At 42.0% G+C, this 26,230-nt stretch overlaps 2 protein-coding genes across 3 annotated transcripts; one reads left to right on the top strand and one right to left on the bottom strand.

Moving 5' to 3' along the window:
- Positions 1 to 1,396: 1,396 nt before the first annotated feature.
- Positions 1,397 to 6,812, top strand: LOC308089018 (eukaryotic translation initiation factor 4 gamma 1-like; the record flags this gene model as incomplete). The annotated part of the gene is made up of 2 exons (XM_080433597.1): positions 1,397 to 3,562; positions 6,786 to 6,812. The coding sequence occupies 2 exons, from the start codon at positions 1,397 to 1,399 to the stop codon at positions 6,810 to 6,812; spliced, it is 2,193 nt and encodes a 730-aa protein (XP_080289723.1).
- Positions 5,832 to 22,766, bottom strand: ulk1a (unc-51 like autophagy activating kinase 1a). 2 transcript variants are annotated; one of them, XM_080434174.1, is made up of 27 exons: positions 22,303 to 22,766; positions 21,552 to 21,644; positions 21,404 to 21,445; positions 20,089 to 20,121; positions 19,938 to 19,974; positions 18,330 to 18,503; positions 17,540 to 17,613; positions 17,344 to 17,445; positions 15,672 to 15,730; positions 14,066 to 14,148; positions 13,906 to 13,956; positions 13,714 to 13,802; positions 13,171 to 13,306; positions 12,986 to 13,046; positions 12,805 to 12,888; positions 12,495 to 12,620; positions 12,098 to 12,237; positions 11,362 to 11,519; positions 10,925 to 11,079; positions 10,668 to 10,783; positions 9,272 to 9,394; positions 8,725 to 8,879; positions 8,255 to 8,430; positions 7,933 to 8,051; positions 7,499 to 7,656; positions 7,076 to 7,211; positions 5,832 to 6,906 (listed from the first exon to the last, which is right to left on the bottom strand). In XM_080434174.1, the coding sequence occupies exons 1-27, from the start codon at positions 22,390 to 22,392 to the stop codon at positions 6,863 to 6,865; spliced, it is 2,814 nt and encodes a 937-aa protein (XP_080290300.1). In that variant the 5' UTR covers positions 22,393 to 22,766; the 3' UTR covers positions 5,832 to 6,862. The 2 variants fall into 2 exon arrangements, with proteins under 2 accessions (XP_080290300.1, XP_080290301.1); XM_080434175.1 differs by having other exon boundaries at positions 10,925 to 11,046.
- Positions 22,767 to 26,230: the final 3,464 nt, after the last annotated feature.

The raw sequence follows: 26,230 nt of genomic DNA, 5'->3' as shown, positions 1-26,230 counted from the left end.
TTTGTTTACATGCATAATGAAAAAATATTCTATAGTTTTCTAAATAAAACCACATTTTTGTTTTTTTTATAATATCAGGTTTTTTGTTGATGTTTTTTGTTTTGTTTTCACAACCCAATAATTTATTTAAAAGTTATAACTGAATTAGAGTCATCAGAAAAAACAAAAACATTAATTTAGTGTAATGTAACGAAGTACATGTACTCAAGTACTGTACTTAAGTACAATTTTGAGGTATTTTTTTTTACTTTAGTGGAGTATTTCCAATTTTCAATACTACTTACTCCACTACATCTCAGAAGCAAATATTGTACTTTTTACTCCACTACAATTATTTGAAAACTTTAGTTACTAGTTACTTTGTAGATTTGTATTATTATTACAAAACATACAGTAACCACTTCAGCCCATACATTTCGGCCATTTGAAAATAGCAGATCTACAATTAAGCTCTAAGTAAATTTTGAATACCAGACTTTTGCTTGTAACAAATGATTTCTACATTGCAGAATTGATACTTTTACTTAAGTAAAAAAATGTGAGTACTTCTTCCACCACTGAATCTAACTGACTGAGTTTAAAACTCCATGAAGTCTTATTTGCCTTGATTTCATGTTACAGTAACGTTACGCCAACGGCGTTCAGCTGAATTTAAGTAGATTTAATAGGATTCTCCTACTACAGACATCGTAACATCCATCACAACACATGCAGTAAAATATGTTATTATTTGTATTTAAATGTCCATACCTGACCAGTGTTGCCATCTTTTGTGAGAGAAATAAGCAACCAGGTCTAGAATAACAAGCCCAAAAGAAGCAACGTAGGCCACATGAGCACTTTAAACCTATAAAAAATCTACAAAGATTTACAAAATCACACGATGAAACGCGTTGTGAGCTTGTACATCTGCTATTTTCAAAAACTCTTGCATGAAAATGTGGAATTCTTTTTTGGGAAACATTCTAACACAAATTTTCATGAAAATATTTGAAAACCACTGGTTTAAATAAATACATGAAAATTTGGAAGCAAGCCTAAATAACCAAGAACACGTTAGAAACAATCCCACAAAACTGCAACCACTGATATTTACAAGCAACTTTACAGAAAAATAAGCCCAAAGTCGCTTATAATAAGCCGACATGGCAACGCCGTACCTGACTTTAACTCTGACGTTGCTTCAGTTCAGTGGGCGTGTCACGAATTGCCTTGCTGAAGTCGCGCTGATTGGACGCGCTTGTGTACAACAGCACGCGCGACCGCTCATTGGACGCGCGTTGTTTATTTTCAAAATGAAACAGCCAATGTGCGACAACGAAGTCGTTGGCGCTGTTGTTGAAGAACGTCGCGTATAAAAGGCAGACTGCAGCGACAGAGAGCTCATTCCTACTTGATGGTGATTGTGATGATGGACATTATCATGGAGAAGATCAACTATGATAGAGGATTCCTTCTACAGTTACAGTTCATCAACGTCAGCATGATCAAACCTGAGGGCCTGCCAGTCATCACTGATGTAATCCTGGACAGAGTCAGCAGCAGGAAGCCCCTGGGAAAGCCAAACACCAGCTGGCATCTACCAGGAGGCATGGACCGTGGCTCTGATTTCAGGCCTTCCACTGGAGAGACAGGCTGGAGAGACAGACCTCTTCGCCACTTCTCCCTGTCCGTCGACGTGCAGCTTAACAAGGCCAAGGAGGCCTGGAAGCCTTCCGGCAAGAAGCAGCAGAGGTGTGAGGAGGTCGACGACACAGAGGAGGCCAAGACCCAGGATCTGTTCAACCGAGTGCGTGGCATCCTGAACAAGATAACCCTCCAGAAGTTCCAACAGCTGACGAAGCAGGTGAGGGAGCTCACCATCGACACGGAGGGCCGGCTTAAGGGAGTCATGGACATCATTTTTGAAAAGGCCATCTCAGAGCCCAGCTTCTCTGTGGTCTATGCCAAAATGTGCCATTGCCTTATGGAGCTCAAGGTCCCCAGCGCAGATAAGCCAGGAGTCTGCGTGAATTTCCGCAGGCTGTTGCTCAACCGCTGTAAGACAGAGTTTGACAAGAAGCAGAAAGAGCTGGATGCTGCCGAGGGGGAGGAGAAGCAGCTTCGCAAAGAGGAACTGGACCATTACAAAAACAAGGCCAGGAGGTGCTCCCTGGGCAACATTAAGTTCATTGGGGAGTTATTCAAGCTCAAGATGATGACCACGGCGACCATGGACAAGTGCATCATCAATAAGCTGCTCATAACACATGACGAGGAGTCCCTGGAGTGCCTGTGTACACTTATTTCCACCATTGGAAAGGACATGGATTTTGAGATGGCCAAGCCTTGCATGGGCCAGATGGAGAAGATCGTCAAGGAGAGGAAATCCTCCCCCAGGATCCGCTTCATGCTGCAGGATGTGTTCGACCTCCAACAGAATAACTGGGTGCCCAGGAGAGGAGACCAGGGTCCCATGACCATCGAGCAGATCCACAAAGATGCTGAGATGGAGGTGCAAATGGAGCAGTTGAAGATCCAGCAGACCCTCATCTCCAAGGAGTCAGTCAGAGGCTCAGGCGACAGATTGGGTGTAGGCCGGCCCGGCGGACGGGGCTCATACACCCCACGACAGGGAAGGGTGGCCAAGGGCTGGAACAGCTACTCCAGCTCCACCAACAACCAACCCAACCCTTCACTACTCAGCAAAATGACCAAGACTCATGTTCTTGACTTTAACAACCATCGGCTGGCCCCAGGAAACAAAGGCTATAAAGGCAGCAGCGTTGGAACCAGTGTCAAGCCTGCTGACTCAGAGCTGGGCATCCGTCCAGCCACCAGCACTCTGAACAGACTCTCTGATCTGCAGCAACCCTCTTCAGGCTCCTCTCTTCACTCAGACAGACTATTGGCTCAGGACAACAGCGCTAGCAGAGTGCATGCCAGGAGCACAACAGAGAACATGAAGCAGGAGGCTGCTCCTAACCCCCCACCTTCCCGGACCCCCACCAAGCCCGCCTTGACCGAGGAGGAAGTGGAGAAGAAATCCACAGCCATCATCGAAGAGTACCTCCACCTCAACGACATGAAGGAGGCACTGCAGTGTGTACAGGAGCTGAACAGCGGTCAGCTGCTCTTTGTGTTTGTGCGGAATGGCCTGGAGTCCATGCTAGATCGCAGCGCCATCGCCAGAGACCACATGGGGCAGCTGCTGCATCAGCTCGTCAAGGCTGGCATAATGCCCATACAGCAGTACTACAAAGGGCTTCAAGAGATCCTAGACGTGGCAGAGGACATGTCTACAGACATCCCACACTTCTGGCTGTACATGGCTGAGCTGATCACTCCCATGGTCTACGAGGGAGGTATCCCCATGGGACAGCTCTTCAAGGAGATCTCCAAGACTCTCATTCCTCTGGGTATGGCTGGAAACCTGTTGCTTCGCATCCTCATTCTACTCTGCAAAGCAATGAGCCAGGCAAAGTTGGGAGACATGTGGAGGGATGCGGGCCTTAGCTGGAAAGACTTTCTGCCAGAGGACAAGAACGTCAACACATTGGTTTTAAACAATGATGTACTTAAGGTACTTGTAAATATCAATTAAATACCTCAATCATTTTTCAATCATCAAATAATGATGTACTGTATATAACTTACTTGTAAATATCAATTAAATATCTCAATCATTCTTATGAAATATAATATTGTACCGTTCATGACTTACTTGTTATATCAATTTAATGCATAATAAATGATCTAAAATGTAAAAATGTGTCTGTAATATGTATCTTCAAGGTTTCTTTATTAAGTGTTACAGTTTCAAAAGAGTACAATTATTTTGTTAGACATTGTAGCAGCATTACTAGTAATAATAGTTAAAGGTAGGGTAAGTGATATTTTTTGGTTAAAACAAAAAGTATTTTGTTAAAAGGTTAAAATACTATATTCTGATAGTAATCATTGCTATAGAGTGTTTGTTCAGTAACAGATGTCTCCCTGTCTCTCCAGCTCTTTAATAAACAGAAAATAAATTTTTCGGTAGGTGTCAAAATCTCAGCCAATCAGGAGAAAGTACACATTTTTAAGCTTAATTTGTATAGTGTTCCAGTTAAAATTTTGTCTGCTCATTTCTTAGTGTCATCACTTCCAATTTCACTTGTTTAATCTATATCCTGATTGAGTTCTCTGTCCTGGTTGGATAAAATTGGAAATGAAACTACAAAAAAAAAAAAAAAAACTACAAAATACATTTTCTGTTTTATAAAGAGCTGGAGAGACATGGAGACTTTTTATATGGACAGGACACTCTATAGTAACGAGCACTATCAGAACATAGACCCATTTTGCAATTATTTGAATAATTGCAAATCACTTACCCTACCTTTAACATACAGTATAGAATAGTTTGACCATTGTACTTGTAAATGTGTTTAAGGTGATTTCTTATAAGAAATCTTGGGGTGATTTCTTGGTATGGTCTCTGTTTCAACGTGTTTAAAGGGAAGTAATAGTGTTATAAAGGGTGTTAAATAGGGCAAGGTATTGTGGAATGTAATATATACACACACACTCAGTGGTGGAAAGTAACCAAGTAGATTTACGTAAGTACTTCTACTCCACTACAGTACACTACCTCACATAATCACATTATACATATGTCTTTAAACATAACATGACATATTTTAATAGCTTAGTATTGAATGCACAATAAACATGGTATGTTTATACATATTTTGTAGAGAAAGAAAGGGTCTTTTGCACACCTACTGGGACAACCTGTGGGTAAGAGCAGGCTCCAGGCAACCATTTGTTCATGTAAATATATTCACATAAATATACGATATATGTGGTGGCCTACCCCCTACCCTACGAGGTAGGGGGTCCCTGCTCCATCACCCCATCAGTTTGGGGGTCCCTGGCTTGAAAAGGTTGAAGACCCCTGCTATAGAGTGTTTGTTCAGTAACAGGAGTCTCCCCGTCTCTCCAGCTCTTTAATAAACAGAAAATACATTTTTCGGTAGGTGTCAAAATCTCAGCCAATCAGGAGAAAGTACCCATTTTTAAGCTTAATTTGTATAGTGTTCCAGTTCCAATTTCGTCTGCTCATTTCTTAGTGTCATCACTTCCAATTTCACTTGTTTAATCTATATCCTGATTGAGTTCTCTGTCCTGGTTGGATAAAATTGGAAATGAAATTGAAACTGAAACGAAAATGCATTTTCTGTTTAATGGAGGCGGAGAGACAAGGAGACTCCTTTTACTGAACAAACACTATAGCAATGAGTACTATCAGAATATAGAGCTATTTACTGTAACACTTATTTTAACCAAAGCAAATCACTTACCCTACCTTTAATCAATGGTATGTAGCAGCAGAAACGGATGTTCAAGGTTGCCAGAAACAGAATGGCAAACAAAATGCAGAATTTATTGGGAAAAGGCTTTGGTATTTTTGCCATAATAATGCCAAAGTGGTGAGAGTCAAAACATGCTATTTTGTTTCATTGCACTTGGGACAAATACCTTAAGTAAAATGTTTTATACTGATTTTCAAGGCACACCAAAGTCTAGTAAAGGTTATCAGCAAATAACTTAAAGTGAACATTTAACTAAAAGTACTTTTTCATTAGTTGGCTGATGTGAATGCTTATGCTTTGCCATTCGAATGTTGCCATACATGATTCGATGACACCAGTTTGTACACCACTGCTGGGTGGAGAACAGTGAATACCGGTATTGACAGACTGCAACACAATAGTGGAAGTAGGCAATGCAATGTCATTTAGTTTACACATATTACATAATCATATTCATTTAGTGTCCAAACACAAAGAACTGGACAGAGCCCAGAATGTTAACAATAAATAATATTTATTTCCATCACCCTGCACACCGTATGTAACATACTGATTTTGGCAGATTTTTTGGCATTCTGAAAATGACAGTATAAAAAGTAATTGATCAAATCCAACAAGACCTACCAGCTTAGCACTCTTACAGTCTCCAAATACATTGTATACATTTGTCAATAGCTGTACAAAACATTCTATTTCTAGGTTGTAGAGAAACACTGTGTCAGAAGGCTTTCAACATTTGCTTTAACAGTCACAATTACATGATGAGTACATAATGCATTAAATTCACATTTCTACATCAAAGATTATCGTTGACGAAAAGTATACACAATAGATAATCAACTCCCCATGCAGTGAATAATGTCAGTAAAAGTAGCTCTGCATACATTGTCTTTTAAATCTAATATTCTTATAGCAAAATGTACTTGAACTACACTCATTGGTGATATGTAGAAGGACTCCTATCAACACCTATAAACTCTAAAATAAAGCAGGCACATCTTTACCAGTTTTGCTACACCCTGGCAGTATTTGGTCTGGTCACCCACTTGTACAATATTCAAACTCCTGTTTTCTCTTTTACAGTACATTTAATACATAACATTTTCAAACACAAGCAGAAAGCATTTGCTGGTTAATCCTCGTTTCAAGTAAAAACTCATTTAAAGTGAATTATCATAGCATCTGATCATTATTTGTGCAAAACACAAAACAAATGTGCAGAGTTTACAGTTAATCAGAATTAGGCCTGAGAACAACTTCTATTCCGGGCACTGAATCATAGTTGTTATGACACACAGCACTTAGGTATGTGTCACACAGTGCCCCCTTCCTACAGTACATTGCCATTCCGTAATGTAATACATTCCAGGCTGTAATGTGGGGAAATAATGCAAGTCCCATCAAGGGTTTCCCTGTAAATAAGATCAAGGTGCTTTTGTGTATCAACAGTGTAGAGGGCCCATCTTCACTGAATAGATGGATGTCTAAGGCATTAGGTTTGCTTCCTGCAACCACAGTGTTGGAGATCAAGTTTCCAGAGCAGAAAGACGCCGCTCAATGCACTGCTTACCTGAGATCGAGAGAGAACGAGAGAGCAATTCATAACACAATGATGACTTCACCGGTGCAAGACAAATAATTAAATAAAAAGGTATTTGGTAATACTGATTACTATACAAATGTTATTCAGCTATACCATGCAGCTGCCTGTCTTTGTATCTGATGGTGTGTTCACATACATTTATTGATGTTATCAATGTCTTCTGGCTCTGTGATAATGCGGGACAGTCCTTCCATCAGCAGGAAGGCTTTATGGTAGCGCTGGACTGATGCTTGACCATGGTGGAACATCTCATCTAGTGCTGCAGACTGTACCTGGATACAATAAAGACACATACACAAACATACAGGGGAAAAAAAACACAATCAGTGTCACTAAATTATATTGTCTGCTGTAGATATCAGATAAGCTTTACAGACCTAAACCATTATAATCTTATTTTTTTAGATAAACCGTACTCATAGCAAGATAAGGACCTCTAAATGTAAGAACATTAGTCATACAAACACATACTGTACACACCAATACAAATGAATAGATACTAGAGTGCTAGAGTGGATTTGGGGTTGATATCCACACCAGCATATTTTAGTTCATTCACCATCTGCACAGTGTGGCTGTAAATGAGCTTCTCTGCTGTGATGCCATTGAAGCGGTCCATCAGCCTCTGTTTGTCGAGAAGGAAACTCTGCAGTCGACCGGTGAGGGAACGGCAGCACGATACACAACTCTTGTACAGATCGTTCAACTTCTTGATCACTGCACACACAGGGAGGACAGATGCAGGATTATTACTCAAAATCATGTCATGTAATGTCATGGCATATTCTAAAATTCAAATGCAAGTCAAAAGCTTCAGCCACTTTTAAACTGCATCCCTATTTGCCATTATTGTCAAACATTTTGAAAATGTTTAAACATTGTCATTAGCTGCAATGTTGCATTGTGTAAATGCATGTTACAATAAAAACCTTGGACCATACAAAAGTACTTTTGTCTTCTATGGTTAAATTACATTAGAAATTCCGGCCTCACCTTGCTTAGCTGTGACTGAGGGAAGCAGTCTGCCTTGTTTGATGTCCTCTTTAGCAGTGCGCAAGGCTGAGGACAGAAACTCTTCAGCCTTCATGTACAACACCAACCGCTCTGCATTGCTACCATATTTGAAAACATAGACAACGTCACTCTCAAGAACAATTTGCGGCACAAGGTATGATATTGAAATGACGATGATAATGATGATGCACTTTATTAATCAGTAGTGCAGAACATTACATCACAAAGAGACAGAAAATAGATTTTAAGACTCTGGTGCTTGGTTAAAGCTAAGAAGCGCAAAAAGCTGCATGGATCTTACCTCCACTCTCTACTAAGAAGACTGATCTGGTCAGCTACGAGGCTCTGCTCCAGGAAGGACACATCAGGATTGTCGCTGGCCTCTGGCCCTGTGTCTTTAGAGGAGGCAATCTCAATGACACAGTGGACGAAAGCCAAGGTGAACCGGAGGTCAGCAAGAGCATCTGTGTGTGGTTGCTGTAGTAAAGACATGTGATGCTATGAATGATCAACCCACTCTGTACGAGCCACAACACCCTAATCATATGACCACATTACTAGAGCAATGTATGCTTTTGCCATTACAGCCCTCAGACTTTGGAATAACGTGTCTGAGGAGCTTTGCCTGGCAGAATCGCTGTCTCTTAAATCCTTATAAAATAAATAAATCCTGCCTTTATTATAATGTATTTATTTGGGGAAAACTAGCTGCAAGCTCCACTTAAAAAATACCTATTATACAAATAAAAAGATCTCTATTATTGTTATTACCTCCATCAGAGTGTCTTCAGGCAGCTCTGGAGGGTGAAAAGTCATACTTCTATGTGGCGAGGCCTCCATAGCTTCACTCTCACTGACTCCACGGCTCCTCCTCTGCAGCAGATGATTGTAGAAGAGCCGGGATGGACTGATGTTACTGGGGGAGTCTGAAGTCAAAACAAACACAAGTACCATTTAACAATTACACAGCTGAAATACAAGATTTGGGGAATAAGAGACAATGAGTATTTGGATTCATGTAATGTGACAAAAATAAATAGCTGTATTGGATTAATCATATTTTAAAGAAAATAAAGCAATCATTGGCTAATTTACCCTGGAGTATGATTTACAACAGTATGTGATAAAGATTTGTTGTTTCAAAGAGTTTTTAATGTGAATATTTGCTATGGTTTCATGTGAGGGCATCTCCAAATAAAAATTGGCAATGGATGTGCTGCATTGTGCTCATGTGATGTCATGTGATGTGTTTTTGTTGTTGTTGTTGTTTTTACCATAACACAGTTATGGCTATCTGGCTATCTGGCATAACCCCTACCTGAGAACCCCCTGGTTGCAGTGATATCAGGACAGGTGTTTTGTCTTGAAGGAGTACCCGGGGCGAAGATGTGGTTAGGACTGTCTTGGGTTCCAGGATATCGATGATAACCACTAGGTGGAGCTGTAGGAACAAGTAGGTGGCTGAAAACGACATACCTTACAGTATGTATACTGCATATACAGTGTCATGTGTGTGAGTGTGTGTGTGTGTGTGTGTGTGTGTGTGTGTGTGTCCCCATCATCTACTCTCCTACTGTAAAATGGGGAAACCTCTGTCCTGTCTGTCCGACTCCTCATCCATTTTTCTCCACAGGGGTTTGACAAATCAGTATACTATATCTGAACTTAGTCAGAGAATCTTTTACTTTCCCCAAATTTTCATTTTCATTTAACTTTTCAATAGCATTTTTGTGAACTCTCACTCAATTAAGACTACTGTGGGTGGAGCCAGGGGGAGTGACTCAAGGTACGGTCACACAGTTGCAGCAGAATACCGCATCTGATGCGGCAGATGCGCCCATTTCTGTCCGTCTCTTTGTTATCTTCCAGAGCTTTGAGCAACTGGAGAGCAGCGCATGACAGATGTTGGCTCACTGGGGGGAAAGATCTGGACAGTCTTTCCGTTTTTTCCCCATATAATAGGAGTGGATGGCAACTGTGTGACCGTACCTTCAGAGAGCAGTGCCTATTTGGCACTGCTATAGACCGCCGAAGTCTGACGTCATTTACACATCCTTTGTTTGTCTACCTGGTTTGCAGTTTTCCACCCCCGTTCTGAATCCCATAGACGTATTGAATATCTCGTCAAATAAGAACTGTGTTCCAAAAATAAACACATGACCCCGGCGGGTTGACTCTTATGGATATGAAGCATCAACTGACGGTGAGAAAACGCTAATGTTACTTCCGCCGAATTAGTTACATTTTCGCCAGAAACAGACTGTATCAAATATAAGTGACTGACTATCATAAACGATACAGAACCTCCTCCCTGACAATAACGCCGACACGCAGTGTTTATTTTTGGACCACAATTCTTATATGAGACGATTCTAAGATGACCCAATGTTATTCTCCATAGAGAAATTACTTCCGCAAACCTGGGGATGAACGAGTGACGTCAGGACTTCGGTGCTCTATTTGTGCTGTCCTCTTTATAATATTATAATATACCTGGGCTTAGGGCCACACACACACACACACCCCCTGTGTTTAATATGGACATGCCCTGTACCGTGTGGTGGTACTAACAAAACATTTCATAACTGTGGTTTTCCTAATTTTCCTAAAAAAGTCTACAAAAATGGCATGAAAGCTGTGTCAGTAAATAACATCAGGTTACATAAACAAAGACACTGTTTGTTTGCTGTAGTCTTGTCATGTTGCCCAGGTACCTGCGGTGTCCATATACTTGTCAGAACAGAGGCTCTCATCACTCCCACCGTCGACAAGTTGAGATCCAAAGGCAGCCTTCAGTAGCATATCAGACAGCCGGCCTGTACTCAGTGACCTGGACATTCAATACACCAACACACCCCATCAGGAGTATTTAATGATTCATCAATTGACATATGGTCTATATAAGATCTACAGATTGAATAAATTCAGTTTTCCGCAAGCTAGTACCACAGTTTAGTAGAACAATTCTGACCTTTTGAAAGGGCGCTCTTTGTTTTCTGCTGTCATGATGAGGTTGGTCTGGGCACCAGGTGAGAGGCCCAGAGTCCGCAAGTTTGGGACTGTCATCCTTCGGCATGGAAACGATGTTGGAGGCTGCCAAGGAGGACCAATTAGATTCTGCGACACCTTGTTGGTCACATAACTCCTTGTCACTTGGAAATGCATAATACCAATTTAAAGGAATTCCACAAAAATCTACTTCCTGATATTTGTTGCCCAGTTGACTTTCAGCTGCCTGATTGCAAATTGTAACCCAATACTTTATGTATATATGCAAAGTGATAATGTTTACTGCAAATGTTTATTGCATTTTCTCATTGTACAAAAAATGACGTCCAGTTGTTAATACGTGCTTGCTTATCATGTATTTAATCATATATTTTTGTTCTGTATGTTTTGGAAGCTGACCTTGGGTCTTGGGGAGCCATGTAGATTGGAGTCGGGATTCCGACTCTGGAACTTATGCCAACCACCAGAGCTGCGCGCCATGTCAGGAGAGCCAGCAGGCATACCAGTCTTTGTGCTGAGGGGGCGACTGTGCTCTGTGATCTTTGGAATTGCTCCAACTAAAGAGGGCACAGAGTTAAAAGTAATGAAAGTAAATAACTTTCTATCCTGAAGGGGGAAAAGATAGAAGGCCCCTTTTAGCAATGCTTAGGTTAAAAGCAGTGATCATGTCTGCAGTCTGCACAATATGTTAGGAGATATTGAAAACCCATTGGAAATATGGTACTCTGCTATAAGTCAAAATATCTAGACAATCCTCACACTTAGTTCTTTGGGTGTTAAAAACTTCTGCTCCTCTACAAGTGCTGCATAAGTGTAAAGGCCAGTCCACACCAATGATTCACGACGCAACTCCTTGCAACATGCGAGTTGCATTGGTGTGGACTGGCCTTAAAACAGTTTTGTTGCAAGGAGTTGCGACTAGTTGCATTGGTGTGGACTGGCTTTAACAGTGTAAAAAGTGTTGAAGCAGTGGGCCACATCGCTGAAAGAAAGCTTGTGTGCCCAGCCAAACCATATTCCATACGCCACTTTGCACTTACTTCACACTCAGGGGTTGGGAAACCCCACCCCTGACTGCAGTACAAATTACAGCCAAAAAAAAAAAAAGAGAGAAAGAAAGAATTCAGATGCTTGCCTTGAGGAGAGGGCGGATGAGGCCGTGCTCCTCCAGCCATCAGCCTGGGGGTTCTGAGGACAGGGCTCGGACCTGCAGCTCTAGATCTGCCACATCCTGGAGAGCTTTCATTGCTGCTGCCAGGACAACACAGCATGGCCCTGAATGACACATTTATATTTGCTATTGTTAGAGAGTATGACATTTCTCAAGTTCAAGTCCAAGTATGTATTGTCCCAAATAGGATATGTGGTAAGAAAGAGAGGAAATAAAGCAAATAAGCAGAGCTGGAGGAGAGGGTGGTGGTAAAGGGTAGATGGGAAGACCGCTTACTCTGTTTTTGAATGACAAAGGTTAATGACCATACACTGTCTGTGCGTAAGTTAAATTGTGAACTGTACTCATAAATGGTACGTGCCTGGTTGAACCATGTAGACCTGCAGGTTGCAGGTTCAGCTCCATCCGTTGATAGTTCTGGACCTGCGTTGGTACAGGAATGGGCACAGACCGGCTGTAATTACTGCCACTGAAGTCAACAGGTTTGCTACATGGACAAACAGAAGAGGAAGACGAACAAGAACAGGGAGCTGTAAGTCGATGGTTTTGTATGGATAGTAAAATGCAGTAGATGACTGACAATCTACCCACAAGAAGTAACCAATAACCAGTCAATGCACTATCCATGTATATCTACCTACCTGCTATCAATCCACCCCTGTTGTTCTTACCTGACGGGATTGGGGGAGGGAGATGGGGAGGAGGGAGGCGTCTTGCCTGCATTCTCTAGACCTCTCTCGGCCAGCAAAGAACTCCTGAGAACAGTGATTGTTTTTGGTACTGTATATATTTATAACACACGTATAAATAAATCACAATTTAGCACGTTGGTTTCTTGAAGTTTCAACTCACCCACTGTATATCAGGCTGCCCTCAGTTGGTGACCCATCTCCCAATTCACATATGAAATCATCTGCAATACGTAAAAGACCCAGCTTTCAGTGATTAAGCCCGTGACGGACTAAAAAGTAAGACAGACAAAATGGTAAAAAGCAAACAAACGCTGTTCTGAATTAGTAAATCGTAAGCTGTCTTACTGGGAAACTGGACAGGCACCATGACAAATTCTTCTGTGTCAGAAAATGAGTTCCTGCTGTCCTGATTGGCTGCATCCTTCAGCAGGAAGCCAGGGGGCTCCTGTCTAGGGATGTGCAGGGGCTTGGTATTGGAATGCTAAAGAGGAGAGTGGAAGATAACAACGGCTCAGTAAAAATATCTAAATCTAATCAATATCATGGGGTTTACCTCCTTTACTATGTATTATAGTTAGACATGTGAAACCCCTGTCAACATTCCATCAGCTGTTTACACCATTAGTAAATTAACATTAAAAGATGCTAACAATAATAATAACAACATATTATGGACCGTTTTTGTAGGCTAACTAGTTAGCTAAGTAAAAGCTGTTAGTTCTTTGATAGTTTGTGTAATATCATGTCAGGATTATATTCCTTGGTTTCCCAGGATAACGTTGACAAACATTCGAAACAGTGCTGCTGTTTATACAATTAAACAACAGCTTATCTGCTTTACTGTGTGATTTTCTTTTAAGCATTCCATGAAAAGGAGGATGTACGTACTAGAGGAGAGGCCTGGTTGGAGGTGGAGGAACTGCTTGAAGAACTGCCTGAACCAGAGCTGGGGTACAGATGCATGGGAACTGAAGAGGCTGTCAAGGATCCATAAATTAGATATGTTGGTACAGTATGTGGATCTCACTTACACAAACTTCATTGACTATAAAATGTGTCTAAGCAACATACAGTACATACATTTCTTCATGGATAAACTTGATTCCATGAAAGGGTGGTGGAAAAACTCATCTGTGGGGGGCAAAGTCACAAGTAAACACACCGAAATCAATGCACTGATTTCTTCAATGTTTCAATGAGAAATGTATCAAATCCAAAAGGGTTATAGGTAGAGGCTGACCATAGGTCATGCGTTCCCTGTGATTCCTCTGCAGAAGCCCCAGTAGCAAGTGTCTGAGATGGCTTGAGGTTTCCCTTGGGATGCTAGAGAACAAAGGACACAGGATTTATTGTAAGGTTATATTACAATGCCTTCATATCAATATGTAACTCTAACTGATCAAATGTAGGGAGGAGCAGGCTATGAGAAACTATAATCAAAATGATCAAATTCAGATTACTGGTCCATATGAATTCTAATGAATCATGATGATTGAGGGGAACATACATTTCATGGAGATCTGTGTTGTGTAAAAAATCGTATGGTCACTATGCATGTGTAAACTAGTTTATGTAAGCTATTCTTATAACATTTTAGTAGAGCTAGTTTTCAGATATTTTTGGGACATTTTATGTTGAGCAGAGCCCAAAGAGAATAACATTCAAAGCAGCTTGTATTTAATATTTCAACAAGCTTAAGTGCTTTAGGGGCTCTAAGGATGGCAATGCCAATTGGTCAGTCCGTCTATTCGTCGATCCATTATTTTGATCCCAAACAACATATCTCACTGGCTGAATTGCCATGGAATTTGCTGAGCACCTATATGCTAAGGAGCAGCACAGCCTCTCGGGATGCTAGTGGGGATTTTAGTCTCTTAGTTTTGTTTAGTGTTTGAGGCATGAGCACATTGGAACACCCAATGCCACTGGTTGGAATGTGCGTGTGCAAATGCATGACTTGTGCAACTTGCGTGAGTGTGTGACATGTTTCTGTCTGTGTTCGTTGGTGCTGAGCTACAGTATGTGGGTCATGTGGAAAGTGATAGCAGTGCAGGGCACCAGCAGGTTGGAGCAGTTATAAATAGAGACACAAGAAAACAACAAACTGTCTCTACACAAACAGCACTGCGTCTTATCACTAGCTTTATCGTTCTAGCAGATTAGCGAGGCCAAGAGCGAAGCAACAACCTTACAAAGCAAACAATAGAAGAGGAGGCCTTCAATAGCTCCCAGTAACAGGTTTAGTTGCTGGGTTGAATGGGTTCAGAATCAAAATCGCTTTCACTTGTCAGTATAAAACAATAACAACAATGTGCAAAACATATGACAGTTATAATACCATCTCAGTTTATACTTAAACATAGATACACTTCCTAATTATTTTCAGCCAAGCTAAGCATAACGTGACACTCAAGAGACAGACCATAGTAGCAGCAGTTGAAGAGGACCTTTTTTCAAGTTCATGACAGCTTATCAGCTGCCAGTGGAAAATAAATGACAGAGCAGGGTGGCTTAGCAGGAAGGAGGAGTTTCGGGGTCCAAAAACCTCTCAAGGCTTTGACCCAGGGGATAATATAATCACCTGTCAGGTGTCTGTGCACATGTCCTCCTGGGCATATATGGCTATATTTGAAGAGTATTCCTGTATATAGACATTATATATAGGGTGGTGGTTCTGTGTACTGTGCGTGCAAACCCTTTATTATTTACATACGTACACTCTCTTTACAGTGGGAATATGGAGGATTAGCTTAAATCGCTCATCAACAAACTGATGGTAGAGGAGTGAGCTCTCACAGTAATGCATGTTTATACCTTCATCCCAGCAGATTTCCGGAGGCACTAACCTGGGAAGGAGGTTCCTGTTGCTCTCATAGAAGAGACGAAGCTCCTGAGGCGTGCTTGCCTGCAAACATAACACAAACAGTCACAGCTGCAACTCATACTGTAAATACACATGCATGAACTTGTGCGCAAAAAACCCCAAAAATAAACATGGCATTACCCTTTCCCACACACATTAACATGTAAATGACAGCATTTGGGTGTGCCATTAGAAGCTTTTATTATAAAGTTTGCCAAAAGGCAAACAGGTTATTTTCTCAGAACTTTGAGGCTGTCAACTAAAGCACCCGAGTGAACTCGACACCATGGCACAACCTGACACTCTCTAGACCTCTGACTTGTAAACCCACTGACTTGCTCGGTTTGCTTTCTCATTCGCTATTCGAGGAAACTGGCACAGAAATATCCTGCCCTGGGTACAAAAGGTGGAGCAATGTGTTTCTTAACTGGTCCATGAACCTCTGGTGATTTTGAAAATAAATACATGAGAATTAAAAACAGGATTTGACAATCCAACAGGCAGACTAGATTGCTGAGCAAGTGCTACCATGTGTGTACTGTACATAAATCAACGCTGAGTTAATCAACAAACTCCATAAGGGTTTGAGTGTGAGATGAGCAGCTTCACGAAGGGTACAAAGGAATATCCAGGGTTGTGAAGCAACAATATTTACCCTGGGTTCAGAGGTATGAACGACAGCCATTTTCAAACGTTAGCCATCTGTAAAGATGGCTCTGTCTCACTCTATTCCAGCACTTTGCAACACTTGATGAACATGTAAATATGTCATATTCGTTGGTCATTTGTGGGAAATACACCTGACCTGACTGGGATGACTCCTGTGAAATGTCTGGTGAATAATAATAATAATAATAATAATAATAATAATAATAATAATAATAATAATAATAACAAAAATGTATTATAAAAGGCCTCAGGTTGTCAGCCCATTCTGAAACCATTACAAAAGTTTAAGGTTTTTCATAAGCATGAGAAGGAATTCAGGGATCATTTCAGATTAGTAGGCCATGGAAACCTAGCCATTTTGGCTAGGTTTCCATGGCCTACTAATCTCGCCAACTAATCTTTTTAGTTTTTGATTTTAGTTTTAGATACTAAAGATGTTCACAATGTAAAACAAATGTGCATTGAAATGTTATGACACCATCTTTACACTTACAACTAAGGTTACATTTTAAAATGATAGATCCTTGTTGAGAAAATATATAGTTTTTAAGTACAGAAAATACTTGGAATACAAAATTGGATCAGTTTCACATAGTCAGCAAGCTATTTGTTTCAGATGAGTGATGAACATTAGAAAATGTTTAATTGTTCATTCTATAGCCTGTTTTTGAATGCAATTTGATTGTTCTACTGCAGCACTTTGAACTTATTGTGTGTGAAATGTACGTGTATATTTCATTGTTTCAATATTCTTTGTAGAAATAAATTTGCTTTCAGTGAATCATTTTAACTTTGCCAAACAAGCATTCATACCTGTGGGTTTTTGGATAAAGGCGGTTTAGAATCATAAGCAAAATGCTGTACCTACACAGGAGGTGATTCTGTGTGTGTGTGTGCGTGTGCGTGTGTGTGTGTGTGTGTGCGTGTGCGTGTGCGTGTGCGTGTGCGTGTGTGTGTGTGTGTGTGAGTGTGTTAGTAGCACTCACATGAAAAGGGGCCTTTCCAGTCAGACATTGGTACAGTATAGTTCCAATGCTCCACAGGTCAGCCTTGGCATCATAGTTCTGAGACATGATGACCTCAGGGGCCTGTGGTCAGATGAACACCAGTTGCAGATTAGAGATACAGACGAATGGTACCTATTTAGCTAAATGTATGTGTGTAATAACTATAAACACTCACCATGTACATTGGAGAGCCACACAGTGTAGCCGCCATAGTGTTTGTCTGGAGATGACGTGCAAACCCAAAATCGGCTAAAAGTTAAGAAAGATTAACAAGGTGAGGGATGTGTCTTTTAAGGTGTGTCTGTGCGTGTCTGTGTGCTCAGCGGGGTTAGTGGGTGCAGGGGAGGTGGAGTAGCAGAGTATGCCAAAAGTCTAGTCTAGTTGTTTAACCTGTTTAAACACTGGCACGTGCAGCAATAACAACACAAGATAGAGCATTAATTCCAATATCCAGATATATCTTTTCATCTCTTCATGTAATAATCCTACTTGGGTTTTGAATGTGCACACATGAATGTTCCTTATAATAACCTCAGAACCATTCGCCATACCATTCTCCTGAACCTTAGCAAGAAAAGGCCCCCAAGTGGTGGAGTACACTTGAACAATAAACTGGACTGGACTGAAGCCATTAGCCTCCACCACCAAGGTTGACCCCCATATAAGAACTTGCACTGTTACTGACTTTTGACTACTCGTCCATATGTATATGCACATGGATGACTAGGATGTACTTGCCCCAGGAAAGGGGGCAACCGTTAGTATTAACCCCTGCTTTTGGGTCCTTATATTTCATTTGACTGATTTCTACGTTGTTACCAATGTGTTGCCTTAAATGTTCCATTGTGGTGTATCCTGTCTATTTTCATAGACTTTCAACTTCTCAAACGTTCTCCACTGTTAGAATATCTAAGTAACCTATTGACCTTTATGACATTAGCAGGAAGTAGTGGTCAAATACACACCTAACTTGAAACAGATGTTGTTGGGGTTGTTCCTGCGTCCATCTGGGTGACAGAGCAAGATGTTCTGGGGTTTGAGGTCTCTGTGGATGATGCCTTTGCCCTGCAGGACCTTCATGGCCTGGGTTATCTGCTGCAGGAAAATACGGATGGTGTCCTCACTCAAAGTGCCCTTAGCTGAGGGTCAAATGCCAGAAATTGATTAAATGATGCACAGGTAGGGAGTTAGCAGGGCAACGTATGTAAAGTTAATTATAGATGCAAATGGGGTGGATGCAGAAAGAAACACTCAACTTGTGTATGTTTAGATCATTAATCAACCACTTCCCATTGCCGTTTATGTCTTGATGCTGGTTGCATATTTTGCTCTCTCCGGTCACGTCACCAGATAAATTAGCAAGAAGGAAATCACATTACAAGGCCATCGGATATGAAGTAAGCGTGATACTGTAGCATCATTAGCACGTAAGCGGTACCCCACGTGAACCCAGCCATGTGTATATATACCAAATCATCAAGTGAGCTACATGAAGCTTCTGCCAGCCCATGACGCACACCACTATCAACAGAAAATATCAGATGGCGGAGGTTGAAAATATAGGAGTTCTATTGACATGCTGCCATGCTGCCATCCCAATCATGTTGTTTGGGCAGCCCCCACCCCAAGTTACCCCAGCCCCCCAGCCCTATTAAAGAGTATTTCTAGCTGCTTTATTTTTCCACTGGAGGAGTGGAGATAAGAGACTGACAGATGGGTGAGGTCACTTGCCAAGGATGACTGAGTGTTGTGCCGCGAATATGCAAGCCCCCTTTCACCCTCCACCCACCCTGCGCCCTGGCAATGGCACGAAATCAGACACAAGTCTACAAAAAAAGAGTGACCAGCACATGGGGCAGAGTAAGACTGGAGATCTAGAGGTTAGACATCACAGTAGATCACGGTAGATTCACTTGGGAAGAAAGCATACATAGGAGAGGGTGTGATGAATGAGTAGGGGAACATTTTCACAATGAAAATATAGTGAGAATGTGTTTGGAGATATTCTGTGAATTAATAGAAAGATGATAAAACAATGGGCATAAATAATGAATGGCTAAACCAATCCAGACTGGGAGTTATTTATTGTAGATTTAGCATGACATATACGGTACAAAGTAGAACCATCTATTGTGTGGTGGTTTCCAAGAACAATCCCTGTTTAGAGCTAAAACTCCTGTTCTCTACCTTTCATTTCTGGGTTAAGTACGTGGCTGATCATTTGCCAGCTGACCTATGGGATTGTTATTCCTGCATACTTTGGTCAAACTGTTAAACCCTTAAACCTATTATAGTCCTCCAAAACACTGAAAGCATTCATCAAAGCCTCACAAAGCCACATTGGCCTGCCAACTTACACTGACTCTCACCTACAACAATAATGTTTACAACAACAACATAATCTGTGAGTATGCTCCTCTTTCTCAGAGGTGAGGTAGTGATGTGAACTAGTATGCCCTTTAAGCTCTGGCCACAGGTGGCAAGGAAAGTACCACAAAGAACTATCCAAACAAAGCTGTGAGACCAGGCTTATATTGAGTTATTCTGTGAGAGGTGGAAAATAGCACACTTACTGTGAAGATACTCTGCCAGGTCACCTCCGTTACAGTACTGAAGATAAACAAAACCAAATACAATGGTCAAAGCTTGAACAATGTAAACAAATAAGTGAATCTATCATTTGCATTCAGATGCTTTAAACACTCAAAGCATCGGACTGTATACCTCCATGACAAGATACACACATCCTCCTGTTTCCTGTTGATAAAGTCAGAAAAAAAGCTTTATTATAGAGGTAAATAAAAACAATCAATACTGTATACAATAATATACCAAAGCGAACCAATGAATGACATTAACATCGAACAACTTTGCTTTGTTATGTAACAAGCAATGCAGGCCCACACTGGGGTTCTATGGGGTAAGTTAGTCATAGTGATATGAGCGAGGAGCGTGCCAGGTTTACTGTGTCAGAGCAAACTGAACTGAACTACTGACATCAGGAACGAGGCCATGAGCTTTATTTTCTTTTACCTAGTGACCTCAGTTTTCTTGGTCTGCTGCTGTCTGTATATTGTTCTCTAACAATGATGTGCCTCTTTTTTTATCTAAAAGTTATATTTTTTTGTTAAAGTGTCAAATAGCACTTTTAATTTTTTTGAGGAGCTGGCATGTGATTAAACTAAGTAGTTAATTAATAATAGTATTATTATTAATAATATTAATAATAATAATAGATCCTACTGATATAGAGTGGTTCTATTAGATGAATTAACATGACAATCCACCTAACACTGTCCCTCTTGTCTTCAGAGGACTCTGAGCAGGTATAAGATCTCAGCCTGTCACCTAAGACACCAGGCTGCCCTCTCGTTCTCTGTCTGCTGAGATGGCACAAGAGCGTGCGTGTTATAAGCCATTGTTTAGCTTGGTCGTTAGGTTGCACCCTGCCATCTGTTAGAGCCAAGGCGACTGAATGGATCAGCTGGCGAATGCCTGGATGGCTGACTGGTGGCTTGTTCAGTGAGAACAGGTGAGAACTTTGAGTCAACCAGACACATACAGTATAGAGGCGCCCATGCAAACACACCAATATACTGTATCTCAGGCAAGCTAATATTCGGCAGGGTAGATCAACCGTCATTTGTTTATTAAAATAAGCATTTAACATAATCTATACAACCCCAGTATATGTCATTGAGTATGCTAGCTGGCTTCATTAAAAAAAAGAAAAAAAGAAAGAATGAAAAGCTACAACATGCAGAAGGCAAAGCCTTCCCACAATACCACATGAGGGCATGAGGATCAGTGTTTTCTAGAGTATGTCAACATTTACACGTGACTGTGGCAGTGAGGTCTGTTGACTGTTTGGGTGAATGGTTGTACGTGCAGTCGTGCACATGTCTGTTGGGGGCTTGGGGTTCAGAGAGAGAGAGAGAGAGAGAGAGAGAGAGAGAGAGAGAGAGAGAGAGAGAGAGAGAGAGAGAGAGAGAGAGAGAGAGAGAGAAGAGATGAAGCATGTGAATTGAGAAACTCCTACCTGGTAGTCAAGTAGCCCAACAATATTCTCATGTTTCAGTTCCTAGAGGAGGGTTGTACAAAAATACACAGGTCAGTCAGTGTCTGATGCAAGTGCAGGCAAGACGGGCAGAGAATGTGTGACGCCATTCATTCAAAGCTCTACTTACCTTCAGTATTTTTATTTCTTTACCAAGGAGAGACTGGGATTTGGCCAAGTTTTTCTTGTTGATGCACTTAACAGCAACTTCACGGTCATGTTTCTAGAAAAGAAAACAACATCATCCAAGTGTCAACTGACAACATTGTGAAATCAGGATTTTGTAATCTGTATCTGGTTATGTAAAAATAAATAACAGATTGTATTCCTAAAATGTTTAATTAAATATAGAAACATTTGTCAAGGAAGCTCCCCCCCATCCTCAGAGACAAGAGCTCAGACAGTCTGATTCCCCCAGACCCCTGCCATCCCAATCCTAACCTCATTTTTGACAGACAGACAGACAGACAGACAGACTTTTTCTACTTTGTACATATAATGTTTTGTTGATGATATGTATTATTGTGAATTTTATACTGTGTTGATGAATTGAATAGAGAGGACCACAATGGAAACAAGTCCACAGGACTTTTTTTTTTATGTTATCCTTTTAGCCTTAATATCTGACTGTACCTCAGTGCCGTTTACATTTCTGACTAATAAAGTATTCAATCAATCAATCAATCAATCAATCAATCAATCAATCAATCAATCAATCAATCAATCAATCAATCAATCCATAGATAGATAGATAGATAGATAGATAGTAATCTGACCCAAACCTATAGGCCTGTACATTAAACCTAGCTCTGGTCCATAGCATCCCTAAGGAGAACTTCTTCTAACACTGGACCAGAGCTACATTAAACCACACATCTTACCGCTCTGTGTCTTCCTTTGAACACCACTGCAAAGGCACCGTGGCCAATCAGCTCTTTTCTGTTGAACTCGAACTTCCCGATAGTCTCCATCGTTTATAAACAACTCAGTACGGAGCAGCCGACCCGCGTGGAATCAATTCAGGATGTTGACGAATTAATAACGGACACGGTCGCACGATACAACTTGACGCTCCGATAAAAATCCATTCCGTGGATTCTTCGCGTAATCCTTCTAATTAAAGAACTGTAGAGTATAAATCCCTCCAATGTATGCGGTTGTTAGTTACCATCGACTGTTAGTCCACTGGAGAGTTGCGCAGTATGAATCAAATCGCGTAAAGTGGTCCTGACTCCTCGAGCGCGCAACGTGTATTAGTCAGACGTCCAAATATATTTCTCCGTCGTCAAAACCATTTTGTCAACATACACCGGCTCACGGACGGTGTTGTGTTTCTCTCTCTCTCTCTCGCTCTCTCTCTCTCTCTCTTGAATGTACGTCTCTCTCGCACTGTCTCTCTCTCTCTCTCTCTCTCTCTCTCTCTCTCTCTCTCTCTCTCCCTCCCTCCCCCCTCTCTCTCTCTCTCGTTCTCTCTCACACACACACGTGTATGCAGTGCGCACGTGCATATATTTTGTTTTCTTTGCCATATTCTTAATAATATTATGTAGGCCTACTCATAGGCTACTGTTTTCTGTATGTTAATTCAAATATTCAATTGTGAGTTCTCTATAACTTTGTGGAATCTTAACAAGACCACTGCTGAGTAGTCTGTCTTTAGTCCAGTAATATGTCACTTGACCTCCCACTAATTGCAACAAAAACAAGCCTAAAGTTGATTTTGGGTCCTAAATAATTATGTCCTGAATGAGAGGAAAAAAGTTTCAAAGAATTGCATGTAGGGAAAATATAGAAATTCTAAATGGCGCCATCCACACTATGAAGACATTTGGCAGGTGTGTTGCTGAGGACACAGGGAAATGCAGTAGGCTATCAAGTTTGAACCGTTTGAACTTGTGTGGATGAGCGTTCTTAAGAAAGCTGCAATTAAGTGGCCCATTCGGAACAGGCATAACATGTCCAACTGGCACTACCACACTAGCACCAGTTTCATTCACAGATTGAATGTAACAACAAAGAGTTGTGCATCAGTCTAACTGGTCTAACTAGGTGTGACCACACGTGTTGTGCATTGAGCTAATTGATGCACACAGGATAAATGTGTTTTACATTTGCAGCAAATTTTCGGCAAATTAAAAGGTGAGTAGAGTATGGGCAGTGGGTGTGTCTTAGGGCGGAACTTCTGTTGTATGTATTTCCCCCAGAAACTATATTTTTCGACCAATCACAACACTTGTTTCATTCACGGATAAACAGATAATTATGTAAAGCGTCAACGTCATTTCCTTGGGTGGTATTTTCTGGTACTTCCGTTTAGACACTCAACCGGCTAGGTCTTGCCCAGCATAGAGGGATGTGCATGGGTAACTGGATAGCTCCCTGGGCACTTGGGGCATGGAAGAACAAATAACCATAGATATAGAAACCTAGATACCTCATTGGCCTCTATAGTTCGTTGGAGCGACCTGTTTCGTATGGTGGCCACCATATTTCCAGGGGGTACGGGCACTGACCAATCACAGCGTGTTGACTACTGGCCAATCACAGCGCGTCTTTTCCAGGACTTGTCAGAATCTAGTTGTCCCGCCCCCACCTGCCTCTGATTGGCCTACTGAACGCCCCCTTCTGTGACGCACACGGACATTTTCCAGCTCCCCCCGGAAGCGGAAGCACGCCCACCATACAGGCCGGTCTCAGTAGCGGGGGGCGGGGGGGGGCGGGGGGGGACGGGTGCGGGGAGAGACAGGCGAGTTGAGTGAAACGAGTTGGGGAAAACGCAGTCCCCACAACATCATTTACGATTCTGTGCCTATCGGTACATAACTCGGACGGCGCTTAGTCGACTAGCAGACCATCGGCCGGTCGTCGCGGGCACTCGCGCCTGGAGGCGCTCAGGCGCGACTCCTCGGCCTCAAGGTCTGCTAAGTCGGCGCGCCTCCGTCATGGTCCAAAACTATACTTTATCGGCGAAAAAAGGTAGTCTGCTGTGTTTGAAAAAGTATCGTCCCATGCGGGAGTCGAACTCAGACTCCTAATGCTAACGGTTTGGGAGTCAAATGACTAGCGAGGTACGCCACTGAGGCCAGTGCTGAAATTGGGTATTTCAGCTGTATTAGAATGTGACAACCCCCAACGTTCCCAACTCTTCTAATGTAGAGCAAAAGAAGCACCGCCCAGTAGGCCCCTACGGGGCCTACAGGGCAGGGCTACTCAGACCGGGGGTAAAAAGACTGTTCGCACCATACAGACACTTCAGAGCCAGAGGAGGCGTCTACCTTTATATGTCAATGCCAATAACACCCTGGGCTTCTCCATTTCTGACATGAAACCCTCCAACAGCTGTTATAGCCATGTCCCATCAAGGCTATAGAGTGGGCCACTTGTGAGCCCAGGAGGAGTGCTCATAGGCAGTTTGAGAGCGAGGAGAGTCAGTGATGGGAGTTCTAAGACCTCCATGTGGTGCATGGCTATGCAGATTAGAACAACAGGGGTGTCCCTCTGTCCCGCTGGTCCCAATGGACTGCTTCCTCCTATGCCAAAGATAGGTGCGATATCTCTATATGTCAGATTGTCTCAAAGGAGAGTGTCTGTTTTTTTTGGTTTGTTTTTATATTAACAGGGGTCACAAGTAACTTATTATTAGGGGCTTCCCCTCTACCCTCTCCATAGTAAAAAGAAAACAACAACTCCAGAACAAAAACAGAGCATAAGGTGTATGCGGAAAGCAATGATTGGCTGTCAGATAGCAGCAGGGACATGGCCCCTTATGGGCGTGGAGGTTGGTTACACTAGGATAATAGAGATTGGAGCCCAGGCATCATGGGCCTTCACCTTTCCCCTCTAGCTGTTAAAAAGCTCCAAGCAAAGGTAAATGCTATCCCTTCCACACTCCTGCCTAGACACCCAGTAGACACTGTAGGTTCTGACAGTTCTACACTGTCCTCTCAGGCCCATAAGGGGCCATATTTCTTCACTGTATCCCCATTGAGGAGACCATCTTCCCCATACACCTGATGGCCAAGCTCAGTCCCCGAATCTGGAGCTTATCAATATGTACAGGGGAGAGAGAGAGACAACCCAGGACTCCCTGTACTTCCAACCCCCCTCCCCCCCTTACCTCCACACCCACCCCTCACCTCCAGAGGTATACCAGGGCCCAGCCACAAACTGTTCATACCCCTACAACGACCGCGGCCAGGCCAGCAGGCCTACTATAGTATTAAGGGCAAGACCACCAGTTTTATGAACAGCTTCCACCCGGCTAACATTAGACTGTTGAACAAGGCGTGACCGCCGTCTGTCACCAGGCTGGCCGTGGACTTTACGCTATCCTCGTGGACCTACCATTTGGAATTTACTGGTGAAAGTTACCGCCATTTGTGGACTGTGTGGTTGAACCTGACAATGCACTGATACTCTCTTTGCACCTTATCATGTACATAGCTGCTATGTTTACGCACCTTATGTCTTACGAGCTCATGTACATACTGTACTAGCCCCTACGGAACCTCTCCCTCCGCGGAGGGAGAGGTTCCGTCGGAGCTAATACTGTACCAGCTGGATGTGCTGTGTATACTGTATGCTGTGTATGCAGTTGATATCTTTTGTTTGATTTATCTTTTTCTCCTTACTCTCCCTGTCCCCCCTCTTCTTTCTTTTTTCTTCCTGAAAATAACACAAAACGATGGAGCTTGCACAAACATTTCACACACTTCTTTACAAATGTAAACCTGTGATGTGACAAGAAAGTTGATTCCATACCACTGATAATAGTCAGCATTAAACAAATTTACATTTCAATGTTTTATT

The sequence above is a fragment of the Gymnoscopelus braueri genome, assembly GCF_963280865.1.
Source record: "Gymnoscopelus braueri genome assembly, chromosome: 7".
In the NCBI taxonomy this organism is placed as follows: Eukaryota; Metazoa; Chordata; class Actinopteri; order Myctophiformes; family Myctophidae; genus Gymnoscopelus; species Gymnoscopelus braueri.
Note: the sequence above shows the minus strand (reverse complement) of the source record. Positions and strands in the feature narration are given on the sequence as shown.